This window comes from Phalacrocorax aristotelis, chromosome 4, assembly GCF_949628215.1.
Source record: "Phalacrocorax aristotelis chromosome 4, bGulAri2.1, whole genome shotgun sequence".
NCBI lineage: Eukaryota > Metazoa > Chordata > Aves > Suliformes > Phalacrocoracidae > Phalacrocorax > Phalacrocorax aristotelis.
Genome location: NC_134279.1, coordinates 27,091,987 through 27,115,434, shown reverse-complemented (window position 1 = coordinate 27,115,434; position 23,448 = coordinate 27,091,987). Strand labels below are relative to the sequence as shown.

Genomic DNA, 23,448 nt, shown 5'->3' with positions numbered 1-23,448 from the left:
GAATGTTGCACCCAATTTTATGGAAAATACTTCTTCACCCAGCCAAAAGGAACAGCTGTTGCTTCTGATGTCTTTTTATGTCCGGTAAGACTTCTTGGAGAACCAAATTCCTCAAGAACCCATTTTTGTGAAGCACAGCTCACCTTGCAGGATCTCAGGGTACTCAGCACTACCTGCTACAAGGTCCAACAGGCACAACAAACATTTGATAAAAACAGGACTTTTTAACAATACATCAGTAACATTGTTCACTACACTTTGCTGCTGCTACAGAAACTGTGCTCCTGAAGTAAAAGAGGATTTCACTTTCCACATATTATAACATAATCTGAGTTAAACTACTTGCTCCTACCAGTTTTGCAAGATTCTTGCCACAGAATGAATAAGGTTAGAGGACAGGGAGAACCCTTTTAGTATTATCAGCCACAAGTGCTGTAACAGGCAAATGACTGCAACTGGTGGAAAAGATCTTTGCATTACTTCAAGCGACAATATTTGGTAACACTGGAAGTCTTACTTGTCTGTCTGTAGGAATCGGTGTGTCTTTATCAATGGCATCATATTTTGCTTGTATAGCACCCTAAACATGGGAGAAGAATACTTGAATTTAGAAAGACTTTACTAACATAAATGCATATTACAATGTACACACTGATATACAGAAGTTGACCGGTTTTGTTAGGTGTTTTAGTTAGCAACTGTTTTTAACCTGAAAAAATTTCCCAAAGTACAGAAAATTCTGGCAGCTTAATTTTAACAAAACCATCTCTATTCTGTTATAATTCAGGACATATAGACCCTTCTGTGACCTCCTCAATATGATCTTCAGTTGTTTATGCAGAAAGCTATGTACTTGATAGAGTTTTCCATTTCCACATTAAGAGACACTCTCAATTTAAATTCAGTGCTTACCTCAGCCACTGGCAAATGGCTTTCAGCACAACCTCTTTAAAGGCACTGATCCATCTGCCTGTTAATTAATATTGCTATTACCAATATACACTACTCTTAAGTAGCCTGTCCTTTCATGAATCCCATGCTAACAAGTCCAATTTTAATGTTATAGGACACGGAAACACTACCTGCATTGTACAGATGGTAAGCTGATGAAGCATGAGAACCGACTCATCTCCAAAGACCCAGGCTGCAACCCTGACCAGCAGTTGTTCTTTACCTTTACAGCTTTTTTTTCTGGTCATATACAGCACTCAGCAGACCACACTCTAAGCTAAATATCCTAAATAACCTGGGATGTGTTATCTGTAAGAACTTCTTTGCTGCACTACTGCAGATTGCAAGCAGAGTAGATGCAAAAGCTGGGTAGTCAAGCAATCTCTGTGAAGAGTTTTCATTTCTGGAACATTCCTTTCTAGTCCTTTGTCCAAAAGCATTACATTTAATTTATTTATTCTCTAGTCTTTGGAGGAAGTTCATTTATTGGTAGGTGAGAAAAATACATTTGATACATTTCACCCTGTTTTGCCCAACTATTGCTGACTGGAGCAGAAGGATTCTAACTGCATTTGTCAAAAAATATTAAAAATCAAACCAAAAAACCTGTTACCTACCAACTGTATTTTAAAAATCTAGCAAAATTTGGCTGTATGGGTAGCATTTTTCCATCCCATAATCAAAATTAAAGGCAGTCAAGTTTACATACCTTCTCTGAAATAAAATAATATTAGAGACAAGAAGCAAGTTTGTCTGAACATTGTCTCTGTAATTTCACAACTCATTTTGTCTGAAATTCCAGTAATTCTACCTGCCAAATCTTCAAATCCATTCCAGCTTCCCTGTCAATCCCATTCCTATCCCATTCCCTCCCCAGTCAGTACTGGAACTTCTGCAAATGCCCTCCCATTACCCTTACCTCAACACCCAACAGGGCAGCCCATGTTATGCCTCTCAGAAGAGGAGGGATGTCAACCCTGGCTTCTTTCCAAATTTGATTTTTCTTATATGGGTAGGCCTTCAAAGAGAAGATATTAACAGCAGAAAATGTTACCATGTAACTGAAACAATTCAAAACCCAATCCTGGTACAGTCTTTCCCCCAAAGGACAAATGCCATCAGCCTGAACACTGAATGCAAGTTTTACAAGTAAATTTCATTCCTAACTAGGCAGCCTGGATGGAGGACTACTGTTTGATGTTAAAATACCCATAGATGTATTCGTGTGCCTTGGTATATATTGGATATATAAACTTACAAAACCAAAGTTTTTGTTCATTAAGTGTTTCTTTTCGCACTATGTATCCAACTTTGTTTTATTAAACATTGCTAGTTTATACCTTCCCAAGTACTGCACTTGATGATGCACATCAGCACTCTCTCATTTTTAAGCAAGAATTCACCTCTCTGCAGACATGTAAATTAGGCACTGGTATTTCCACCCCGCACCCCTCCCCCCAGCATAAAAGCTGTATTTCTAACATGGCACTGCTACAGTAATGACTGGTATTGTCTTCAGGTACCATACTGCTTGGAAATGCAGAAATGTTACAGACATATTCATACCTGTAATAGCTTAGCCTGTTATGAAATAAAGGATGCAGAATTATTTTCTTCAGTAAATAACAGGTATTAGCGGCAGCTCTATTTTCATGTACATACTTTAAAATCTGCTTTTGTATTAATCTCTACTGAACAGACCTATTTCTCATGTTTTGATTTTCATTCTTCTTATATTTCTGTAGGGTTTTCTTGCCCCCTTCCCACTGTGGTCTCTTGTATCTCTGCTTCCTTCTTCAATTACTTGGTCCTTTAAAAATCCTCTAATTAACAGACCAAATCCAATTATCCAGCATCAGAAAGATTCCATACCTTCAACAGCCTGTCAAATAGGACAATTCTATTTAGCTGGTACTCTGTGTCCCTCTCCCGGATGATCAGAGGAAGACTAGCAGCTGCAGACAGCTCATTACTACTATTTGAATGAGGTAAAGTCGATTGGCTGGAAAAAAAGTTAGGATAGTAGTAGTAAAAAGCAAGAAATACAAATAATTGTGGAAAAATAAATATCCTGTGATGCATTTCTGAGTCAGAAACAAGTATAAATGGATACTTTTGAATATTCAGCACAAACAGTTCATTTCCAGAACAGAGAAACAGGCTAGTATCCTCAGTTTGGTATCAGGGCCTTAAAGCCACCAGTGCAGAGTGCTTATCAGCTCTCGTTGACTTTAAGAGCCAAACAAGGATATCAGGTTTGCTTCTGGAAGACAGTTGTGTCTAGCTGTGCAGTGTGCTACTCAAATAAAACTAAACTAAAAGTTCAGTCCCTTATATATGTACAAACTTACACACACATACTTACTCATCTTCAAGCAACGGATAAAAGGCTTCCCCACCAACATCTTTCAGTCTCTGGAATGAAGAATAAAAATAATTAATTGTCCGAATGCTGCTCAGAATACAAGTGGAAATATTTAGTGTAATACAAAAACTATTAATCAGCCATTCATTTGCCAAATTCAGTAGCTTGCCTTGAGACCTAAGCATTAGCTCAGTCCTCCATCAGCAAAGAAACATACAGCCTTTAACGCTAAAAATTTCTGCTAATACAATCTTTTTTAGTTGATGTAAGTTGTTCTGCCTGTAGATAACACTCATCTCATTCATAAACCTATTTCCACACAAAAAATAGCTTCTGTGGGCCATGGATTAATAGGTCAATAGTACTACATCGTTCTTTTTCTTTTCTTCGTTTTTCTACTCGGACTTCCTATCCAAGTAGCTGCAAAGCAACTGCACAACTTGGTTTTATGTTTTTAATCTGTTCAAGAGTTACACAAATTTGAGTTCCTTTTAGTAGCAGCATCTGAAGCTGCACAGAAACACAGATGCTTTCTGCAAAGGTGACAGACAAGCGTGCCTGGACTTTTGCCTGAAGTTTTCTGACATCTTTGGTGCATCGTGATTAATGCTTAACACCATCCTCCCCGCAGTGCTCTGTTTTGCAGTTCAATTCCTAACTTAGCATACAGCCCACAGCCTGTTCCTCCTGGGATTGACAGAACAGTTCATTCTCAGTTCCTTCAGTACTGATCCTTTTCTGATTATAAGCATTATGCTCTGCTCCATGAAAGGTGTTTGAAGAATTGCCTAAGTTCAAAAATTTATTTTAACTAACACTGCAAGGTTCAGGCTTGTATCTTCCCGAAATGGAAAGTTCAGTATATACTTATTTGCCGCTGTATTTATAGAAGTAGGCAGCAGCATCCAAAATTACAGATTAAAAAGTTTTTTCAAAAAAAAAAAAAAAAAGAGCTTAAAAGCTGCCCTTTTCTAAGAATAACAGTAGGAGCTGCAGTGCATATTACCTTTAAAATAGCTGTTGCATATTCTTAACCTCCCTTCTGCCACCCCAAGCCCCACCAAACAAGTGAAGCAAATAACCCAGTTCTTTGGTCTGTTTTCATGCATTTGAATGAAGTAATGCAAAGTTCTACTCAAGAAATAGGTTTACCCCATATTTGCCACGTTGTACCCAAAATTAAGGTAACAGTGGCAGAGATCAAGACTACAGCAGTCCCTTTCCTTTTTGTATTAGCCCCTGTAATCACATAGAAATGTTTTTTTATAGACTGTGACAAAATTGCATTCACTACTATAAAAAGCAAGCTGCAAACAGTGCAGCATAAAATTTCTAATTCTACAGCAATAAAGCTCTACGTGTGAAAAGACGTGAACAATTTAAACACTTCAGTGATACATGCAGTAAATCTTGTAACTGATCATTACATCAGGCAGAATTATGAGTTATCATATGTTGATTTTTCCACTGAAGATGGAAGAAAACTATATTACTGCATTTTGGCAAAATGCTTTGAAGTGATCATTTGAACTAGTTGTTTAATAGCTGTATATTCCAAAGATTAGTAATTAACTACGGGAAATCTGGTATCCAACTTTAAGTATAAACCATTTAGGGACGTGCAACAGAATTGAGTTGATCTTTTGAATATCGTGAGCCACACACAGACAGGAATTAAAGAATGCAAGATGACACCCAGTACCCAATTAGTTTAGCTACTAGGGAGAACATCAGGTACTACAGAACTATTTGGGCTACACGAGAACAAAGCAGTTAAAAAAATAAGGAAAGGAAGGGACACAGGAAGGGTTTGGAGAGACAGAAGATGTATCAAATTTAGTAAGCTTTTGAAGACAAAGCACTTCAATAACATAAATCAGAATCTGACTTGGACACCAAGAAGTGTTTTCTTGAAATCAATAACTGTCATTTGTAGGAACAGCAGTAGGAGCTGCTGTTCTATATTCCCTTTAAACAAATGTTTCTCCAGTGAAGACATAAGAACATGTACACAATATTCTTCTTACATTTCGGAGCTGGCACAGGGACAATGTCACAGTTGTGTCATCTAGGAGGGAACTTCTATCTCGTCCTTGCCCAAAGCTCTCACCATCTTCTAATAAAAAGCTTCAAAAGGGAGGGAAAAAAAATCAGGTCATTTTATAACATAAGACTTGAGTTAGGAAAAAAAAAAAGAAAATTCTTACATCAATCAGTTTCCTCTTTACAACAAAATACTATCTTTTAGAAGTACACTGTATTGGCTCTGCATGGCATGAGACCTGCTATCAAGGGTATGTACAATCACCTTAAATTATTCAAACAGTTTTTGTTGTAAAAAGGCATATTTCAGGTTTTCTACAACTTTGGTTTGCATACAAAAGGAAGAGTAATGAGATATAGGATTAATATTCCCTTTTATTCCTTGACCTGGAACAGACCAGGACTGCCATTTATTGTGAAATGCAAAAATAAAACATTATTGTCACATGGAAGTCATTTCCCACCATGAAAAAAACCCCAAGCAAAAGTCTAACCAAGACCTTTTCTGTTCCAATCCAGATATCCAAGGATACAAATGCATCCAAGAAAGAACATACACAAATTGTCTGTTTGGTGATATTTTTAAAGCAGACAACATGAAGTTAATTTCCAGAAATTAAGCTAAGATTATCAGTATTAACACCTCATCTTCAAGATAGATAGTATGAGAAAAAATGTTTTCCCCTCATAAATCAAAGCCACATGCATTTACCTGTGGGTACAGAAATAGGCAACCCCTCAAAATCTCACACTAATTTTGCCACCAAAACATCACTTAAAATCTAGCTCTACCTTTTTTTCCAAGATATTGTATTTTGGCTGTGCACTGACTTCACGTGTTTAAAACCCAGAACTAACAAACTGATCTATATGGACACATAATTATGCTTATTAAGATCAGATTGTAGGATTAAAACATGAATATACTACATAAAATAGCAACACGTGCAACAGTAAGATAAAAGCAGTAACGACTAAAATGCTGTTACAGAATTATAAGTTATAAAACTAAGCATTTAAAAAAAAGGAATCAGCTGATCTGCTGAACCATTGGGTTGCCCATTCTGCACTGCTGCTCTGTGAAAAGGAATTGAGAAGGGGAGAATTTGCTATACAACGTATTAAATTAAATTACAATTGCAAAAATGCTGTTGAAGCACAGTGAGACATTTTTACTAAAACCTAATACTATTGGAAAGTGTGCTAAGTTTAGGGACTTCCAGTTCAGTATTTTGCACTTCACCTACATTTCTTCAAATTTCAGAGAGCAATATGAAGTGCAGGTAGGTGACAGATAAGGCATTCAAATAATGTCTTCAACTGGGAAAGAGGGGAAGTGACATGATTTCCTGCTGTTCATACAGGTCTTGAAACTGCAAACCAAACTAAAGCGTTCTCTCAGAATCACTGGCCTTCCCCATCCATCCTCCTTTCCCTTAAAGTGCTTCTCCTTCCTTACTTGGGAAGCGTGCAGACAGGTGGCTTTGATCGAATGATTTCCTTGTTGACAAGTTCCTTCTCCAAGTCTCCTCCAGCCAAACACCAGAGATAATAAACCTCTTCAATTGATCTTTCTGCTAGGTAATCGTTATCTCCATCTATTAGGAGAAAGCACATAAAAATGAGTTACAGTTTTTTAGGCAGCTTGTATTTCTTCCTACTACTCTAAAAACATACTGTTGAAATAAAAAATTTATTATGCTTGAAAGGTCCTAGACCTAAATGTGAAGTTAGAGGAAAACTGATCTTCCCTTTGCAAATGCCCTTTAGGAAGATTTAAGGAAAGAGCAGATGGGCAGAAGTCAGAATAAAAGCAAATATTTCTACAGTTTGCCTTAACGCAAAAAAAGAGAACCAATGAGATAAATACACTGAAGTGTGGACTTTTGCTTCTTGTGTCTCTTTTTAAAGACAACCAAACAAACAAAACCAAAAACAACCAACCAAACAAAAAACCCTCAAACAAAACAACAAACCACCAACAAAAAACCCCAACTCTATTTTGTACACAACACAGTGTTAAGAGTAAAAATAAGAAACTAGTGATCCATACTGAGTAGTTATAATCTATCTTCCCTTTAGATACCATACCCATATTAACAAGGTATAAAATCTTAGTCTCCAATAATTGTGTAATGAGATTTTCTAAAGATGTAGAAATTTCTGAATTAATCAGAAAAGGTTAACAAGGACTTAAGACCGGTAACACTTTCAGCATACTGTAGTTTTAAACTTAGAAATGTTGTTTTTTAGTCTAGAATGTGACATTTTTCACAAGGATTTAGCTTTCCAATACTTCCAAAAATCATCTCATGCTACGCTCCAGCAGAACACAACAACCAATTTCAGAACACAATTTAGTGGGAAAAAAAACTACCTTGTACATGCACACACCCAAATTCTAAAGGCAAAAGATGACACCGATATTCCAGCTAGACTTGAATACTAATGCTAACTATTTATTCCCTGAGGTTAAAGCACAAAGTCAAGATGCCCTCCTTTGACTTGTACACATCCCTCAAAACATGTTTGCCCGTATCTCTGCCCATTAAACAACTTATTACAAGAACGTAGTATTGTAACATTTAACATTTCGCTCCAACAAAGTATTCAAAGGAAACGTGAAAACATTTTATTTTCCTTCCCCCTCCAATGACATTTATCCCACTACCTGCTTTTACCTTTACATAATTGACTTATGTCTTCAGGTAGCATTAAATTAGCACACCTTGGAGAAGATGAGAACAGACCAGCAGGTTTGTGGAAGGGAGGGTATACTGAGGATACTTCATTGAACAAACTGTCATGCAGCAATTCCTCTGGAGTTGGCCTTGAATTAAAAAAGAGAATAAAACACTAAGAGTGAAGTGCTTTCAAGAATGTTACATTTCAGCAAGAAATGGCCCCAGTAACAAATATTAGCAAGTTATTTTAAATTATAGTGGATTTCAAAATTCATAATGGCAAAAGCGTCTACCAATTTTGTTCAATTCGTGAGGCATTACACACCATGCAGTCTGTTTACAGCCCAAGTTCAGATCTCACCTTCGTTTAATGACCATAGCAACTATTTCATTAATTCCACTTTAATTCCTCGAAGTAGAGATGGAAAAAATGCAAATGCAAAGCCTTGATTACAGAAAAGCATCCTTCAGTTTTCAGAAGAAAGTTGTGGTGGATTAACATAATGAAAAATTACTCTGAAAGAAGAGATTTGAAGAAAGCAGCCCTAATTCTGGCTACAACAGAGCCATAGTAACCACCATCAACTTCCAGACATGGGATTAGTAAAAGCTGTGAACTTAGAACTAAAAATGCCTGAATAGTTTTTCCCCAAAAGACATTGAAAAAGCAACAGAACCAAGAATTTCTTTTAGGTAGCACAAATCATCAGTGTTCCAAGAAAGGTTCAGCAACAGGTCTTCTAATTTCATAGTATCCCAGCAGAGTTTACCAGGCATTTGGACTGAATACTTGCCTCTTAGAAGGCTGGAATGTAAGGCACTTTTTCAGTAGAGCTATGATATTTTCAGAAAGGCCCTGGAACATAATAAAAATATGGAGATGGTCTGTTTATTACTGTCTGAGTTCAGCACACCACTTAGCTCATACTTAACTTTTAACATACACGCTATTCCTTTGAGGGCAATAAAATTTCACACCTACACATACAAGGTTAGCTGTGTCAGATCAAAATGGTGGGGAAGTAATTCTTCTCACCCCCCAATGCTGCAATTGCTTTGGGTAAAAAAATCTTGGAAAAATTTGCAGCGTATACAACTTTTTCTTTTTTAACGTAGGGATTCTGTACCCAGCTTCAAACAGTGCAACTCCATTCCGCTAATAGTCAGAATCCATTTACACAACGTCTCAAAATATATAGACACTAAAATTCAGTGATTAATTCTGGGGGTAGGGAAGAGCTGAACTTCATAAACCTACACTATCAGAATGTGTAAAGTGGACCAGATAGAAGACAAGGTTAATAGAAGAAAAATATGTAACCCCTAACACTTAAAAGAAACTTTGTAACTTACTAAACTATTCAAAAAGCACTAACATTTACTGAGATTCACAATAATTTTAGGAAAGAATTAATATTACCAGTGCTGGGTATCTGAAAGGATTTTAGATATGTTTAGAAAAGTTTAGACTTTTCCTCGTACTGCAACACATCAAATGACCAAATAAGTTAAAAAAAGGGAAATACTATGCAATAATAATAAAATGTTTGCATAGACAGCATGGAAGAACAAACTATAGTTCCACAAACCTTAATAATATCAATGCAACCATGTTCTTCAGCCAATACAGTTACAATATCATCAACACAGCCTTTGAAGAAGAAACAGAACAACAAAAAATTGAAGACTAATTGGTATATATTCTCTCATAAACAGGATAGTATATAAAACCCCACCCCAGTATTTTATAACTTGTTTCAACACATTATTGAGAAAATAATTCCCAAGTCAGGACATGATTTTTTTTCAACGGATAAAGGTTACCAATAACTTGCATTCAATCGCAAGGGGACTGAAATGCTTCAGGAAGCTTTTCTTAATAAATCACTTACCAAAACAGTCAAAATTTCAGCACCCAAGCACTAACTGCTGAATGAAAAAGATAATTCTACTGACAGTAACTATAACAGTATTGATATTTGCTCCGGATAATAACAACTTACAGATAAAACCTCAAACTGCAAATTCATGCCCTTCACCTCCCCATGGTTTATACATAAACCCCACAAGAGATCAACTTTTAAAAGCCACGAAACAGTCCCACTTCCAGGCTCATTTGCAGTAAGCAAAAATTCCACATCTACAGTAGTGTTTTGTAGTTTGTAGGTGAACCCAGAAACAAAAGGCTGGATCCACTAATACGCTTCTCAGCCCTCTTTTTATTTTCTGTTTTCCAATTTAAGCCCCGCTTCTCCCTGCTTGGGATTTGGTACAAGCACTGCTAGTGAAAGGACAGTTTTCTTTTGTGTCAAACAATTCCTGACTCATTTCAGAAACCTCCTGCAACATGAAACAACAAATAACCATAAAAATGGCAACATTTCCTGAGGATGTTTTTTTATAGTTTGCCCTTACTCTTATATATTCATAGTTCGTCTCACAGAATCACAGAATGGTAGGGGTTGGAAGGGACCTCTGGAGATCATCTTGTCCAACCCCCCTGCTTGAGCAGGCACACCCAGAGCAGGGGGCACAGGAACCCATCCAGGTGGGTTTTGAATGTCTCCAGGGAAGGGACTCCACAGCCTCCCTGGGCAGCCTGTGCCACTGCTCTGTCGCCCTCACAGGAAAGGAGTTTTTTCTCATACTGAGGTGGAACTTCCTGTGTTCCCACTTGTGCCCATTGCCCCTTGTCCTGTCGTTGGGCGCTATTGAAAAGAGCCTAGTCCCATCATCCTAACACCCACCCTTTAGATATTGATAGGTATTGGTGAGATCCCCCTTCTGCAAAGTTATCTTTCTTGGCACCCACCTCTGTACCTTCCCTAGACAAGCAGCCATGCTTCAAATTGCCATTTAATTCTGGAGGTGAAAGCTGACAAAGGTAAAGTGCCTTAGGACTGAGCATCACAAGTTGACTAGTCTGTAAAGCTTTAATTATAGAACTTCTTGGAAGCTTAAAATTGATTTTGTGCTACTTACCTAACATAATTATAAATTTCAATCTTTCTGCTATCTCCAAACTCTGGAATAATTTTCTTCCCTAAATGAACAAAACAAAATAAAAAAATCAAATCAACAGGTGAATGCTACCACATAAAAATACTGAGATAGCGTACACCCCCATCTATACACAAAGACAGTGAAATAAGCTTCTACACATGAATTTTAGATTTAGGAAAACTATCTGTTAGAACAGAAAACACTATTTACCCCAACTATAGCAGAAACAGTTTCATGCCACCATAAAGAAAAAAAGTATCTTTTATAACATCTCTTAAGTGGAACAAATGCAAACCCCCCAAAAAATAAGCAAGACAAAACCCCAGTATGCCTTAGCAAACATGCAGGTTTACTATTAATTTAGAAACAGGTTTTCAAAAACTATAATTTTTCCAATGTGAGCATGAACAAAGGTAAGGAATTACTAAACATGGTAATCATCATAGCTTGTATTGTTGCACAGTGCTTTTGAAAAGTCATCTGAAAATCCCTTTGGAAGTGTTTCAAAAAATAACTATAACATTTTTAAGAAAATGTACTTATTCAAAAGAATAAACAGTGATCTATGAACACTGTGCAAATTTACAGAAGAGCAGAATATACAAAAGACTATTTCCAATGCCCTGGTCTAATCACTATATTGAACACGTTCTTGACCATGCACTTGTCTGTCAATTTATTTATGTTGTATAATGAGACTAAATACCAATATTGAGGTATTTGCTAGATCATATCTCCCTACAGAATGTTGCTGTCTTAGAATGAAAGAAGTCCAGTTTAACCTATACAAATAGTAAAGATTATGCTGTCATAATGTATTTCAACTTCTAGAGTTAAACGGCGTTTTCCAAATAAACCATTAATTCTGTACAGAACCTCCTTAAACTCTGGCAATTAGACAGATTCTCCCTTCTCTTCCCCTCCATGAAACTTTATTAGTTTCTCATCCTTTCCAAGGAGAATGAGGGCATGACAGCAATGGTTGTTTCATGCTTAAAAGCATAATTAAAACAACAAAGTACCTAGAGAGACTCCTTGGATCAGCAGCTATTCCTTACTGAAAATTCAATTACGCAATCACATTATTATGGCTTAACAGGCAGCTACCCTTCATGGTTAACACACACACAATTGCACCAAGCCAATATGCATCCTACTACTTGAACCACCACCAGTACTGTCCAGGTAGGAAAGCTAACATATTCTGATATTTAAACACGGGTGATGGGCAAAGTGTCATTAACTCCATACTCAAGAGCAATCAAGTTAATGTAACTATTCCCCAAGAGTCACAATCAAGAGAATTATCCGCTTACATACCATGCAAAGCTCAAATAGTATTATACCAAGAGACCACAGATCTGATTTAGGGCCAGAAGGCAGAGGCTTCTCACACTGAGTATGATCACTTGGTTTGACTATTCCCTGTGCAATTACTTCAGGTGCCAGATATGATGGGTACCTAGAAAGATGCAGCAACATTAAGTAATATCCTGCCTGTCCAAAAAAACTACCTTTCAGTTACAGTAATCAAAGTAATTTCACATTCTGAGAATCTAGAATTCATAGCAATGCAGATTGTTCTATTTCTTTCAGTCAAAATCTACACATTGCAGCATAGTTTCACTCCAGTTGCAAAATACATAGTGCCTACTACATAAAAGGTCAAATCTTAATCACTAGCTCCGTCTTTTTGTGACAGGAGAGAACAGCAGTGTTCAAAATACTATGTCTACATATCTCAAAAAAACCATACATTGAGTTGCAGCACTAGTACCTTCAACTCAGGACATTCTATGATTCTATGATTAAATAAATGTATCCTAGACCCATATTTGGGGGCAGTGGCAGTATTCCCCCCCATTGACAGTGTTGCCATCAAATAACTTTTGAATTTATAAAAGAAGCAAAAGGTGTTGAAGACATGTTCCACCTGCTGCTAGATAATTTTAAAATAGCATCATTGCTTTTTCTGTTAACAATTCATTATAATACCTAAAAAAAAAACCCACACAAAAAACCCTGAAATCACCTTTTGAAGGGAAACATCATTAGTTCTTTTGGGCATGTCTTTTAAGACTCAGCTCAGTATTTCAGTTGTAAACAGCATGACACCTCAAAAAAATCAAAAAGTGGCAAGGAAACATTGCAAAAAAGCATGTCACTTGCTAGACAGTAAGATGAGTTAAAAATAAATCACAAAATGATAATGAGACAAGAGACGTACAGTGGTGTGGAATAGCAAAGCATGATTATGCTTCTTCCTAAATTTGAAATTAGAATGAACATTCAGAATCTGAGTCACAGGGAACTACTAGCATTTGAAGGCAAAATCTAGGCAATAAGGACGGACATCACAAAGTTACAGTAACATGCTTGTGCAGTACCCGTTCTCTGTCTCTCATTAATATAACCTAGTCAGATAATAACCTTTTCAGTGTCATTATCAGAAGCTTCTGTGTAAGGGGTGTATGCAACAGATATGAACTGAAACAGCAACCTATTACCTGTACATACAACACATTTTTGAAGATGATTCCTCAAAACAAATACATTTCCTGAAAAAATACATCCCTGATATATTTATATTGTGTAGCTATATCCTTACCCTATTGGGAAATCAACATCAACACCTTGAGCAGTCATATGGTAGAGTCCAAATTTAGCCAATTTCACATGTCCCTGGAAAGGAAAAAAGAAATGATCAAGAGCAGCAGAACCTGACATTGGAAGAATCTGTGTTTAATTTAATAAATAAATAAATAAATACATTTCAAGTTGTATTAGCTGTCATAAGACAGATACCTGTAAAAGGTCACCCTCTACATTTCTGTCTCATCTGTTACACAAAACTCCACTGCATGTTAGTAAGGTGTTTATTTCAAATGCTTTTATTTTCCAAGAGCATTAAGTAATCACCTCAATTGGAACACAGAAGAAAATCAGAACTTTGTAAGTTACAGTATATTTTCAGTAAATTAAAAATTCTTAAGTAGTCTACTGAACATTTTTTATGTTTGAAAACTACTCAAAATCCTGTTTGAATCCTAGAACTCCCTAAGTATCACCACTATTCCCTCACCTTTTCCATTTACCCAGCCTTGTTTCTCCAGTCCTCCCCATCAACTCATTACTATCTTGCTCTCCTTACTGTATCAACACATATTTCAAAACAGAAGTTTTCCAGGTGCTTGCTTTTATTCTGTGGAGGCAGAGAGTTAACACCAAAAAAACCAAAAAATAGGCATAGAAGTTGAACTAAGGTCTTGTTTCTGCTGGATTTTGAATTATACTCAGCCAGCCTGCAGATGGTGCAACAGTGAAGGCTACATCAGCAACCTATTCAAAGTGCAGGGGAAAAGTTTAGAAGTTTATGGTCTCATGGCCCCCTTTTGTTTTTTTATTGATTTTAGGAGTATCTTAAAATCCTAAAGTACTTTTTCTTGTTAGAGCATTATTATGATTTTCAGGTTTTTTACAAGGGTATAAAAAACAGCATTCCTTCCTTGTTTCTTCCTCATTTCTTTCAGCTATTCAGATCTAGCTATTCTACCTAAACTGAGTAAGAAAGGAAGGAGAGAGCGGTTATGCAGACAGTTCAGACGAAGCGACTGCTCTGAGTACAACAGCAGCTATTAATTTCTCTCAGGTGTTATGAGCAGAAGCTGTATTTCACACTGCCAACTCAACAGGCTGTGGCAACAGAATCGACAAACACTGGAATTTAAATAATTTAACATGAACAAAGAAATACGTTGCTATCTTAAAAGTATCAGATCACCATGAAACACGGGAATTATTATTAACAGCTAATTAGCCAGAAGAAATATTTTCCTATTCAAACAGCTAGGAAGGTCTTGTAATGAATTACAATGACAACAAGTAGACTTAGGTTACCACCTTAAGAAGAAAAGGGTGAAAAAAAGTAGTATGCGATAGAAGAAAATGGGAAAAGAGAAAAATAAAACCTGAAATACATTTGAAATTTAGGAAATGGTACAAAACTGTAGTTTTTAAAAACAAACAAACAAAACCAACACCTTTCCAGATATGCAGCTTTTTCTTCATCAGAAGGGCTGTGACTGCCCAATCTCCATACATGACATAGGAGTCTACTTGTTTGCAGCAAGAGGAAAAAACAAAAACCAAACAAAACCATAGATTTATTCCTGTAGCTGTACCTTTCGATCCAAAAGAATATTGCAAGGGGAGAGGGCTCGGTGGACCATTCCATGTTTGTTCATATATTGCAAACCTTGCAAAACCTCATATGCTATGCACAAGATCCTTGAAGAACTGCAAAAAACAAAAATAATCCCCAAATCAGACAAAAAAAAAGAAGATAAATGAACATGTTACACTGAATGTTTCCCTTTTTAATTTGTAAGAATCAGAGTGTTCCACAGCTATTCCAAACACAAGTGAGACATTCACAATTCCAGAACAGTTTAAGGGATCAGCACTGAATATCGTAGGATATGTTCAGTGCCACATAAAACTCCTCAATATCCCACAACTAGGTTTCTTTGCCCTGAACTGGTCCTTAAAAACAGCAGAAAATTGTGACAATTTATAACATGTTCTCTGCGACAGAGACTATGAGATATACCTCAACTAATGGCGGGGTGGGGGAAATCCCAATCTTCCTTTATTTTTGTTTGTTCTTCCTGGGTCTGATATTTATGTTCATATAAAAGTTCAAGTGAACAAAGGGTTTTGAAACTCAGATGTTAACTGGGCTTATCTAGAAGATAGTGTAGGGGCCAGACTAGATCATACCTACAGTGTTCAGTCATCTCAACATCTACAACAAGAAATCAAAGAAAGGGCAGAAAACTTCATTTTCAGCACATTTTGTTTTACAACCTTGGAGGTACCAACCTTACCTTCTTTGGAAGGGAACGATGACATTTACCAAACCATTTTGACATAGCTCCATATTTTGACAAAAGTTGTCATTTACTGTAAGAACTGGTAGCCCTAACGAGGAGTTTCTGTGAGGAAGTGAACAGGAATTTGTACAGACACCACATTATTAGGCTTCCAAAGCACACCGAAAATAAGAACACAGATCTCATGTTACCCAGAGAGATTCCTTTTAACTTCTTACCCTCCTAATTACCCGCTCACTCTCCCTCAGAGCACATTTCAGGTCTGCTTAGCAACATTATCTCTGAAGGCGCTGGTTTATAAAATGTCCAGAAAACAAAGCAATAAAACATATCTACTTATAGAGGCTTAACTTTACATCCCCATTTTTTTCATTGTCAAAGAATAACATGCAATAGCATTCTGGACAAGGCTCACCATCTTCTCTTGCTTGTTAAAAACTTGTGCAACAGCAAAATGAGGGGGAGCATTACAGACTGGTGCGATTCATAGAATTGTTTAGGTTTGAAAAGACCTTTAAGATCAAGTCCAACCATTAACCTAACACTACCAAGTCTACCACTAAACCATGTCCCTAAACACCACATGTACACATCTTTTAAATACCTCCAGGGATGGTGACTCAACCACTTCCCTGGGCAGCCTGTTCCAATGCTTGACAATCCTTTCAGTGAAAAAGTTTTTCTAATATCCAATCTAAACCTCCTGTGGTGCAGCTTGCGGCCATTTCCTCTTGTCCTATCATTTGTTAACTGGGAGAAGAAACCAACACCCACCTTGCCACAAGCTCCTTTCAGGTAGTTGTAGACAGCAATAAGGTCTCCCCTCAGCCTCCTTTTCCCCAGGCTAAACAACGGCAGAGTTGTGACAAGAGAGTGACAAGCCAACTAGCTGGACAAACACTAGAACGAATTTCTTTATAAAGCTTTATTAGCTACTATTCATACCTCTTTGAATGCCAAAACTTTGTCACAACAGTAAATAGCTAGATTTTGACAAAAGTCACAATTCCAACAAATTCTGAGACTAGGGAAACACAGAAATACTGTCCTTACATAGAACTATTCTCTAGACTCTAACCTTTTTCCTAGAAGGAGAGCTCTGTACTACTTTACACTAGTTGTGAATACACACTTTTAAGTTAAATTTTAAGCACAAAGGGAATCTATTCTAACATATGTCCACACTGCTGTATCTTAGATCATAACATTTGGAAGTGATTCGCAAGGTCTTAGTAATTCAACCAGAACCACATGGCTAATAACCACAAAAACAAAACAAAACCCCACAACGATCTTGCTCCTCCCTCACTGGCACTTTTTCCTCCCACCCTCAAGTTATACAATACACCACAGCATCAGACACCACTAGCTGTGTAGTGTTTCCTCACAGTGATTCTTGGGCAGAGATATAACTGTGGTAAAAAGTTTACCTTACAAGCCTTCAGCTTCCCTGTATAGTTTTTTGCCTGCAAGACAAATATTAACAATAATGGTTGCAAACAGAATCCTCTCTCTCACTTTTTGCACAGCTTTGCAAAACAAGACATAAAAATAAATGATGGACAATCCGTGTTTCCAGTAAGGAAGCTATTGTGTGAGGTATTTTAGCCTAAAAAGTGTTCTCTTTATTAAAAAAATAAAAGTAAATGCAAAGTGCAATTTTGTGGCCATTGTGCCCGGGGAGTGCAGTGTGCTCTGGTGGCACTAGAGGGCCTCAGCCACCCATTTATTCTCCTTGTTCGCTTACAATTAATAAGAATACAACCCGGGCAAATGCCTGGAAATATTGCATTTGGATTCTTTGCACTTGAAGATAAATCCTCCATGGTGTTAAAATGACCAGCAACACATGAATGATAAACATTTTTCATTGCACATAATTCTCAGCATTCTTATGCTCTTGATGCCACCCTGCTGGGCTGAAGTGTTCAGCCAAGTACCTCACTCTCAAGCTGAAGCACCTACACCACCTCCCCAGGAGAGAGGGAACTCTGTATAACAAGCTTTTCATAGCGCTGTTGCACATTATCTAGGTCTTGTTTCATTTGTTCAGTAAAGCACACAGTTCGTGGTTATTACCCATTAGATTTGCATTTAATTGCAAAGGGCCTGACAATACTCATTGCCATTATCAAGCACAACAGATCTCTCTGCTTTAAACTCCCCAAGGCTGAGTTCAACAGCAGTCCCTTGCCTCAATGGAGACGACTACCAAGGCTATCCCCTTGCTTCAGTAGGGCTCCACTCTCTCCCAGTTTCTACAACCACTGTCAACACTGCAAGCTTTGCAATGGGGTTCTGGAAGTGCAGAAGATGCACTCATGAAGCAGCTTCCAGGCTTCAGGTTAAGTTGAGCTTTTAAACAAAAAAAACCCCAAACCCATAAAAACCATAAGCAGAAGGAAAAAACACAGTCCTAAGAGATAGGGACATTTACAATGCCCAATATTGGTGGCAAAGCCTGAGCAGATTCAGAAACTTTTTCCCCTGATTATCCAGAAGCCCATTTTTCAACAGACTAGCTAGTGGCAAGCTATGATAGATCTAGAGGAGTAGTTTAGCTACTGGGGCTCTTGAACTAAGGAGGTTTCAGCATCCTCCTCTAACACGAGGCGGGGGGGGGGGGGGGGGAAACCAACCAAACAGCAAAAGCACTAGAAACAACACAGGAGAAAAGGCGGCAACACAGAGGCATGGCAGGTTCAACACCCACCAAGCTACACCACTGACCTAATGAGATCCGTAATGACAGTTGCGTGGCATGAAATACCCTGTTCATCTCAGCAGCTGATGATCGTGGTTGTGAATTCAAATTATTTTGAAGCAAATCATTCCGCTGCTCAAGGCAGATGTGGTAGGAGGCACTAAATAAAAGCATGAAAGTATGAGATGCACTTCGACAACTGGGAGATCTGAAGGGGTACTAGCTGTCTTCAGTCTCCTAGCTCTCTTGAGAAGGCTTATTTTAAGGTTCTTTTCCTTTCCACCGACAGGAGAAAGAAAGAAGCAACAGGAGTTTCTTTGCAAAAGGAACACTTCACAGAAAGAAAGAAAAAGGCATGATCTCTCTACAACTACCAGCACATTTTCAAGGACCAGGCTTCATTTTAACCTTTGGTCTGGATACCAACAAACCTACTCAACTGTAGCCTACTCAGCTAAGCTTTTGAAAAGGGGTTGTCTTCAAGTGAAAGCATTGCAGACTGATGTAAAAACAAACTGCTTGGATTTAATCATTGCCTGATTTTTTCCTGGTTTGGAGGAGAAGAAATATACCCATGAAAAGGGGCCATTTTGTGTTCCTCCATTCTAGAAATGAAGAATTAAAAGAATATAAGGATTAAAACCAATACCAGGATTGGGTCTGTAATTTGAATGTATAGAACCATAGCAAAGGAAGTGCAAAGGAAGCACAAAGGAAGCACAAAGGACGACTGAATTCCTCCCTCAGAAATTCATCTTGTAAGTAGGGAAGAAGAAAAAATATCTCTACAAGCTGATATGAGCAAGTTCAGCCAGCAGTACAAAACCAGCATGGTTAAGAGAGGCATGTGCATGGCATTTGTGGGTGGAGAGAGAAAGGAAGACGACTTAAAAACCCACAAAAATGAGGACTGTTTTATTACCTCCAGAATTTGTCAGACCAAGAGCTATACCAGACAAATGACTAATTTCCACACTGTAATAGTACGCAGGTGGCTGCATCGTGTCTTCACAGAAAACATTAGCTTTTCCACTTAGCAGTCCGCCTGATCTCCAGCCTGTTGAATTCTTACTGTTACGGACAAAGCCGTTTTCTGGAAGATTACTTCAGGAGTAATGAACCTAACCTGTCAGGAAACAGATGTTTTAGCAGAGTTTCAATCTCTTGTGGTGCTGCAAACCCACTGATGAAATAATCTGATTGCTTAGAACACTTTTGTCACTTTTTGGATGCAGACAGAGGGGAGAAAAAAAAAAAAAAAAAAAGATTCTTCTTAGTGCGCCCACTACAATCTCCCATCTGACTGAGAACAGCCTCTGGCCAGGGTGAAAAGGAAAAGTTATACTAGAAGACATTGTCATACTAAAAGTCTTACTTTTCTTCAAAAGGATCAGATATTAACACAGAGAGAGAGGGAGAAAGAGGGATTTATCAGGATTCAAGTAAAGACAATAAGCCTCTAAAATAATTAGTGGAATAGAGAGCTAAGAGTGAGCATACTTACCCAGTAGTGAGAGCAGTACCTGGGGAAAAACAGCTAGGGAGAATTGCCCAAGCCATAGCTCAACATAAGCACAAGATCAAACAAAAGAGGTTGGAAACACATTTAGAAGTTAGAAGATTTATGACAGAAAGGTAGGATCCTGAATTCTTGAAAAAAAAAAACAAAAAAAACAAAAAAAAAAAACACCCCAAAGCCCCAACAATATTACCTATGGATTATTCAGTTTGAATGGTTATTTTTAAACTTGTGATTATTAATGGGAATGATAATGCAGCTGCTTGTAGGAGCAGGAAGCTGGACTCCAAGATAGGATGCTCTAGGAACAACTCTCTGCAACTGATCATTTTCATTTTAGGTAAAATTACTGGTCTTCCAAACACTACAAATGGTCATACTAGCTCAGACCAAAAACTCTGAGATCACTACCCTGTTTCCAAAAAAGATGACAGCCAGACGCCTAGGAGACAGCGAATACAAAGCAAGCACATACGAAGCGTCCCCTGATATTCTCCTGGCTTTCAACCTCTAATTCAAGCTTGCTTCTGGGTTACAAAAAAGTTTGCCTCCTGAGCATCATGTCTGATAATGTCAGAATATAAACTAACTCCTGCAAGCCTCAACAGCTCTTGTAACAGGATGCCCATTATTCCAAGCCTTTCACCCATGTTCACAGAATATCACCCAGGAGTTACTGTGGAAACTCACAGCCACCAAGTACTCTGTTCATAAGATCTCCTTGCTGTCTCTTTTATCATGAGGTTCTATTCATGGTGCCCTATTGCTCTAACTTCCAGAAAGCTAATTTTAAATTTCATCTTCAAGCAAAGAAAACAACTGCTTAACTCCAGAGCAGGGAAAGTGATTTTGGAAAAATGCATTTTACAGCCAGCAGAAGTAGTCGTCCCCACATATACCATAGATTGCTGAAGGGAGAATAAAAACTACTTGATGCATGACATCTTGAATACTTAAGAACAAAAGGACTGTAGATCATACAGTTGGAAATTGGAGATGGGTGGTGTCAGCAGACTTGACCTATTAAACTGCTGGAATAAAAGAATTCCAACATAAGAAAAGAAACAGTGAAGAGAGAATTTCAGCATTCATGTCAGTATCATGAAGTTACAGGTTCACACAAGCTTCTTTTCCTCTAGATTAACGGAAAACGGAAAAAAAAAAGCCAATCTGCACACGAATTCCCTGTATTCATAATCTTTAATGGAAATGCATCATCTCCATCTTTTCTGGTGATGCAGGAAAATAGTTTAAGGTGGAAGAGTAATCGGGTATCTCAAAAGATCTTCCTGCCTGCTTGCTGTCTCCAGTCCTACCGTCTCCTAGACAAAGCAACCTCCACTTTTGATAACACTGACCCAGGCAGCTGTGGCTATGACAGTGTGGTCAACCAGAACACATAGATGTACCTGGACAGCAGTACAGAGTAAAGATAACTGGAGCTGGAGGCAAAGTGGAGGCAGCAGCAAAATCCTGGGGAGAGGAAAAGTATTTCTGGTTTTTACAAATGCACTTGCGGTGTTTTTAAGTGATTATAGCTAGTTGTAAATTTCACTTGCTTTTATGCTATTGTGACAGTCAACACAGAGTACCTAATCCATTTTGTAGAAGGAAGAAAGCTGAGCTGGGAAAATAATGACAGTGCAATCAACACAATGAACTATTTTGAGTAAGAGTGTTTCATCTAGTGAAATGAACAGAGGCCACACTGGAATTTGAAATAAGGCAGGACTGGCCCAGAAAGCCAGCCTCATCATCTACTTAACTGTAGAGAGCCCTGTAATTTTTTTGTACCTACTGGCAACGTATGCGTGGATTAGTGTTAAGTCATGTTTCTTCAGTGCAGTGACAACTCACAGTGCGAGGAAATTGATAACAAAAACTGGAACTAGAACTGTTTTGACTTTCCTCAGGAAAGCAGAGCAAGACCAAATGGGCTAAGATTATGCTGATGACACCAAGTTCCAGAGTTTCTCTTTTCTCAGACTTACAACTCATGGGTACATACATAGAAATGTATGCTTAAGGAAGGCATTTATCAAATGTGTGTCTTGTTCTAACATTGTATTATTGCTGTAAACAAGTTAACTCTAGAGGAAGAGAATCTCAGCAACTAGGAGTCTTAAGAAGCTTATGGCACTGATACACAGGAGCAAAAACACAGGTTCCTCTTCCAAAGAGGAGTGTCAGACAGGGTCTGCCCTGAGGAAGCACACCAGAGCAACACAAACCAGCAATGTCATTAATCACTACCCCAGAATTTGTGAAACTAACATGCATTTGGAATTCAGGAAGGAGATTCACCACAAAAAATTGTGTCTGTTCAAAGTGGAACGGAACCAGGTTGTGAACAGATGTAACGTTTCTGAACTCAAAAGAAGTGACAATATTTCAATACAAGCAAAACTATAAAACAAAGAAAATGACATTTGCAGTTAGTTCCATTACTGCCAACAATGCAGAAAGACTGGTTAGGAGTGGTGTGGCCAAGTGGTTACAGTGAAGGATAAAGTTTGGGTATAATCCCAGCTGAGATAATCACTACACTGACCTCAAGAAAGCCATCTGACCTCCTTATGCCTCAATCAACCAGCTGGAAAACTGGATAAAAAGCAGGACTGGGTTGAAAACCAGATGTGCAGATGAATTGGCTCTTCCTGGGTAAATAAATTACAAAATACCCTATACAGAACATAAAGAGTTTGATACAGGTGGGAATGGTTTATTTAGCACTTTATTATGTGTTTGATTAAAAAATGGCACTAGGGACAGAGATTGTAAACACTGCCAATTTACTTGGAAATGCACTAACATTTTCAGAATGAAATGAACTGGAAGGGAATGCAACAAGCAGAGAATACAAGACAAAAAAAGAATTTTACAGGCAGAGTCCTCAGGAAGTCTCTAACTCATGTGCAGAGATATTTCACACAGGGTATCTTCAACAAGTTCATATTGCTCATCTGAAGAAACTCAAAAAGTCCTTTTTTAAAGTTCTAAGCTGCAAGCATGACTTTAAAAGCAACATAAATGTTACAATTTTATGAAGGTCTCAACTCGTAATGTACAACAAAAAAGTCCATAAAACAATGGGTGAAGGCACAGATAAAGAACAACTTTATATAGAGAGATTGCACACAAAGATTTAATAGGTGATTTTTCAGATCATTATCACTCTGAATGATTTAAGAGTATCTGCTCCTCATAAAGCAAAAATTTTTAAAATATTGCACCTTGAATTCCTTTAAGACATACAGCATTCATCCCATAAATTGGGGGAGCAAATG

General features: G+C 37.8%; 1 protein-coding gene across 2 annotated transcripts in view; it reads right to left on the bottom strand.

Annotated features, from left to right (window-relative positions):
• Positions 1-23,448, bottom strand: part of TBCK (TBC1 domain containing kinase) — a 112,371-nt gene that overhangs the window by 64,620 nt on the left and 24,303 nt on the right. For both annotated transcript variants that reach the window (XM_075090714.1, XM_075090713.1), the window contains 13 exons: positions 15,228-15,342; positions 13,655-13,728; positions 12,367-12,508; positions 11,026-11,086; positions 9,633-9,694; positions 8,838-8,899; positions 8,041-8,189; positions 6,819-6,957; positions 5,344-5,443; positions 3,317-3,366; positions 2,824-2,953; positions 1,871-1,969; positions 518-580 (listed from right to left, as the gene is read on the bottom strand). In XM_075090714.1, coding sequence (XP_074946815.1) covers positions 518-580; positions 1,871-1,969; positions 2,824-2,953; positions 3,317-3,366; positions 5,344-5,443; positions 6,819-6,957; positions 8,041-8,189; positions 8,838-8,899; positions 9,633-9,694; positions 11,026-11,086; positions 12,367-12,508; positions 13,655-13,728; positions 15,228-15,342 — 1,246 coding nt within the window. The remainder of the gene's footprint in view (positions 1-517; positions 581-1,870; positions 1,970-2,823; positions 2,954-3,316; positions 3,367-5,343; positions 5,444-6,818; positions 6,958-8,040; positions 8,190-8,837; positions 8,900-9,632; positions 9,695-11,025; positions 11,087-12,366; positions 12,509-13,654; positions 13,729-15,227; positions 15,343-23,448) is intronic.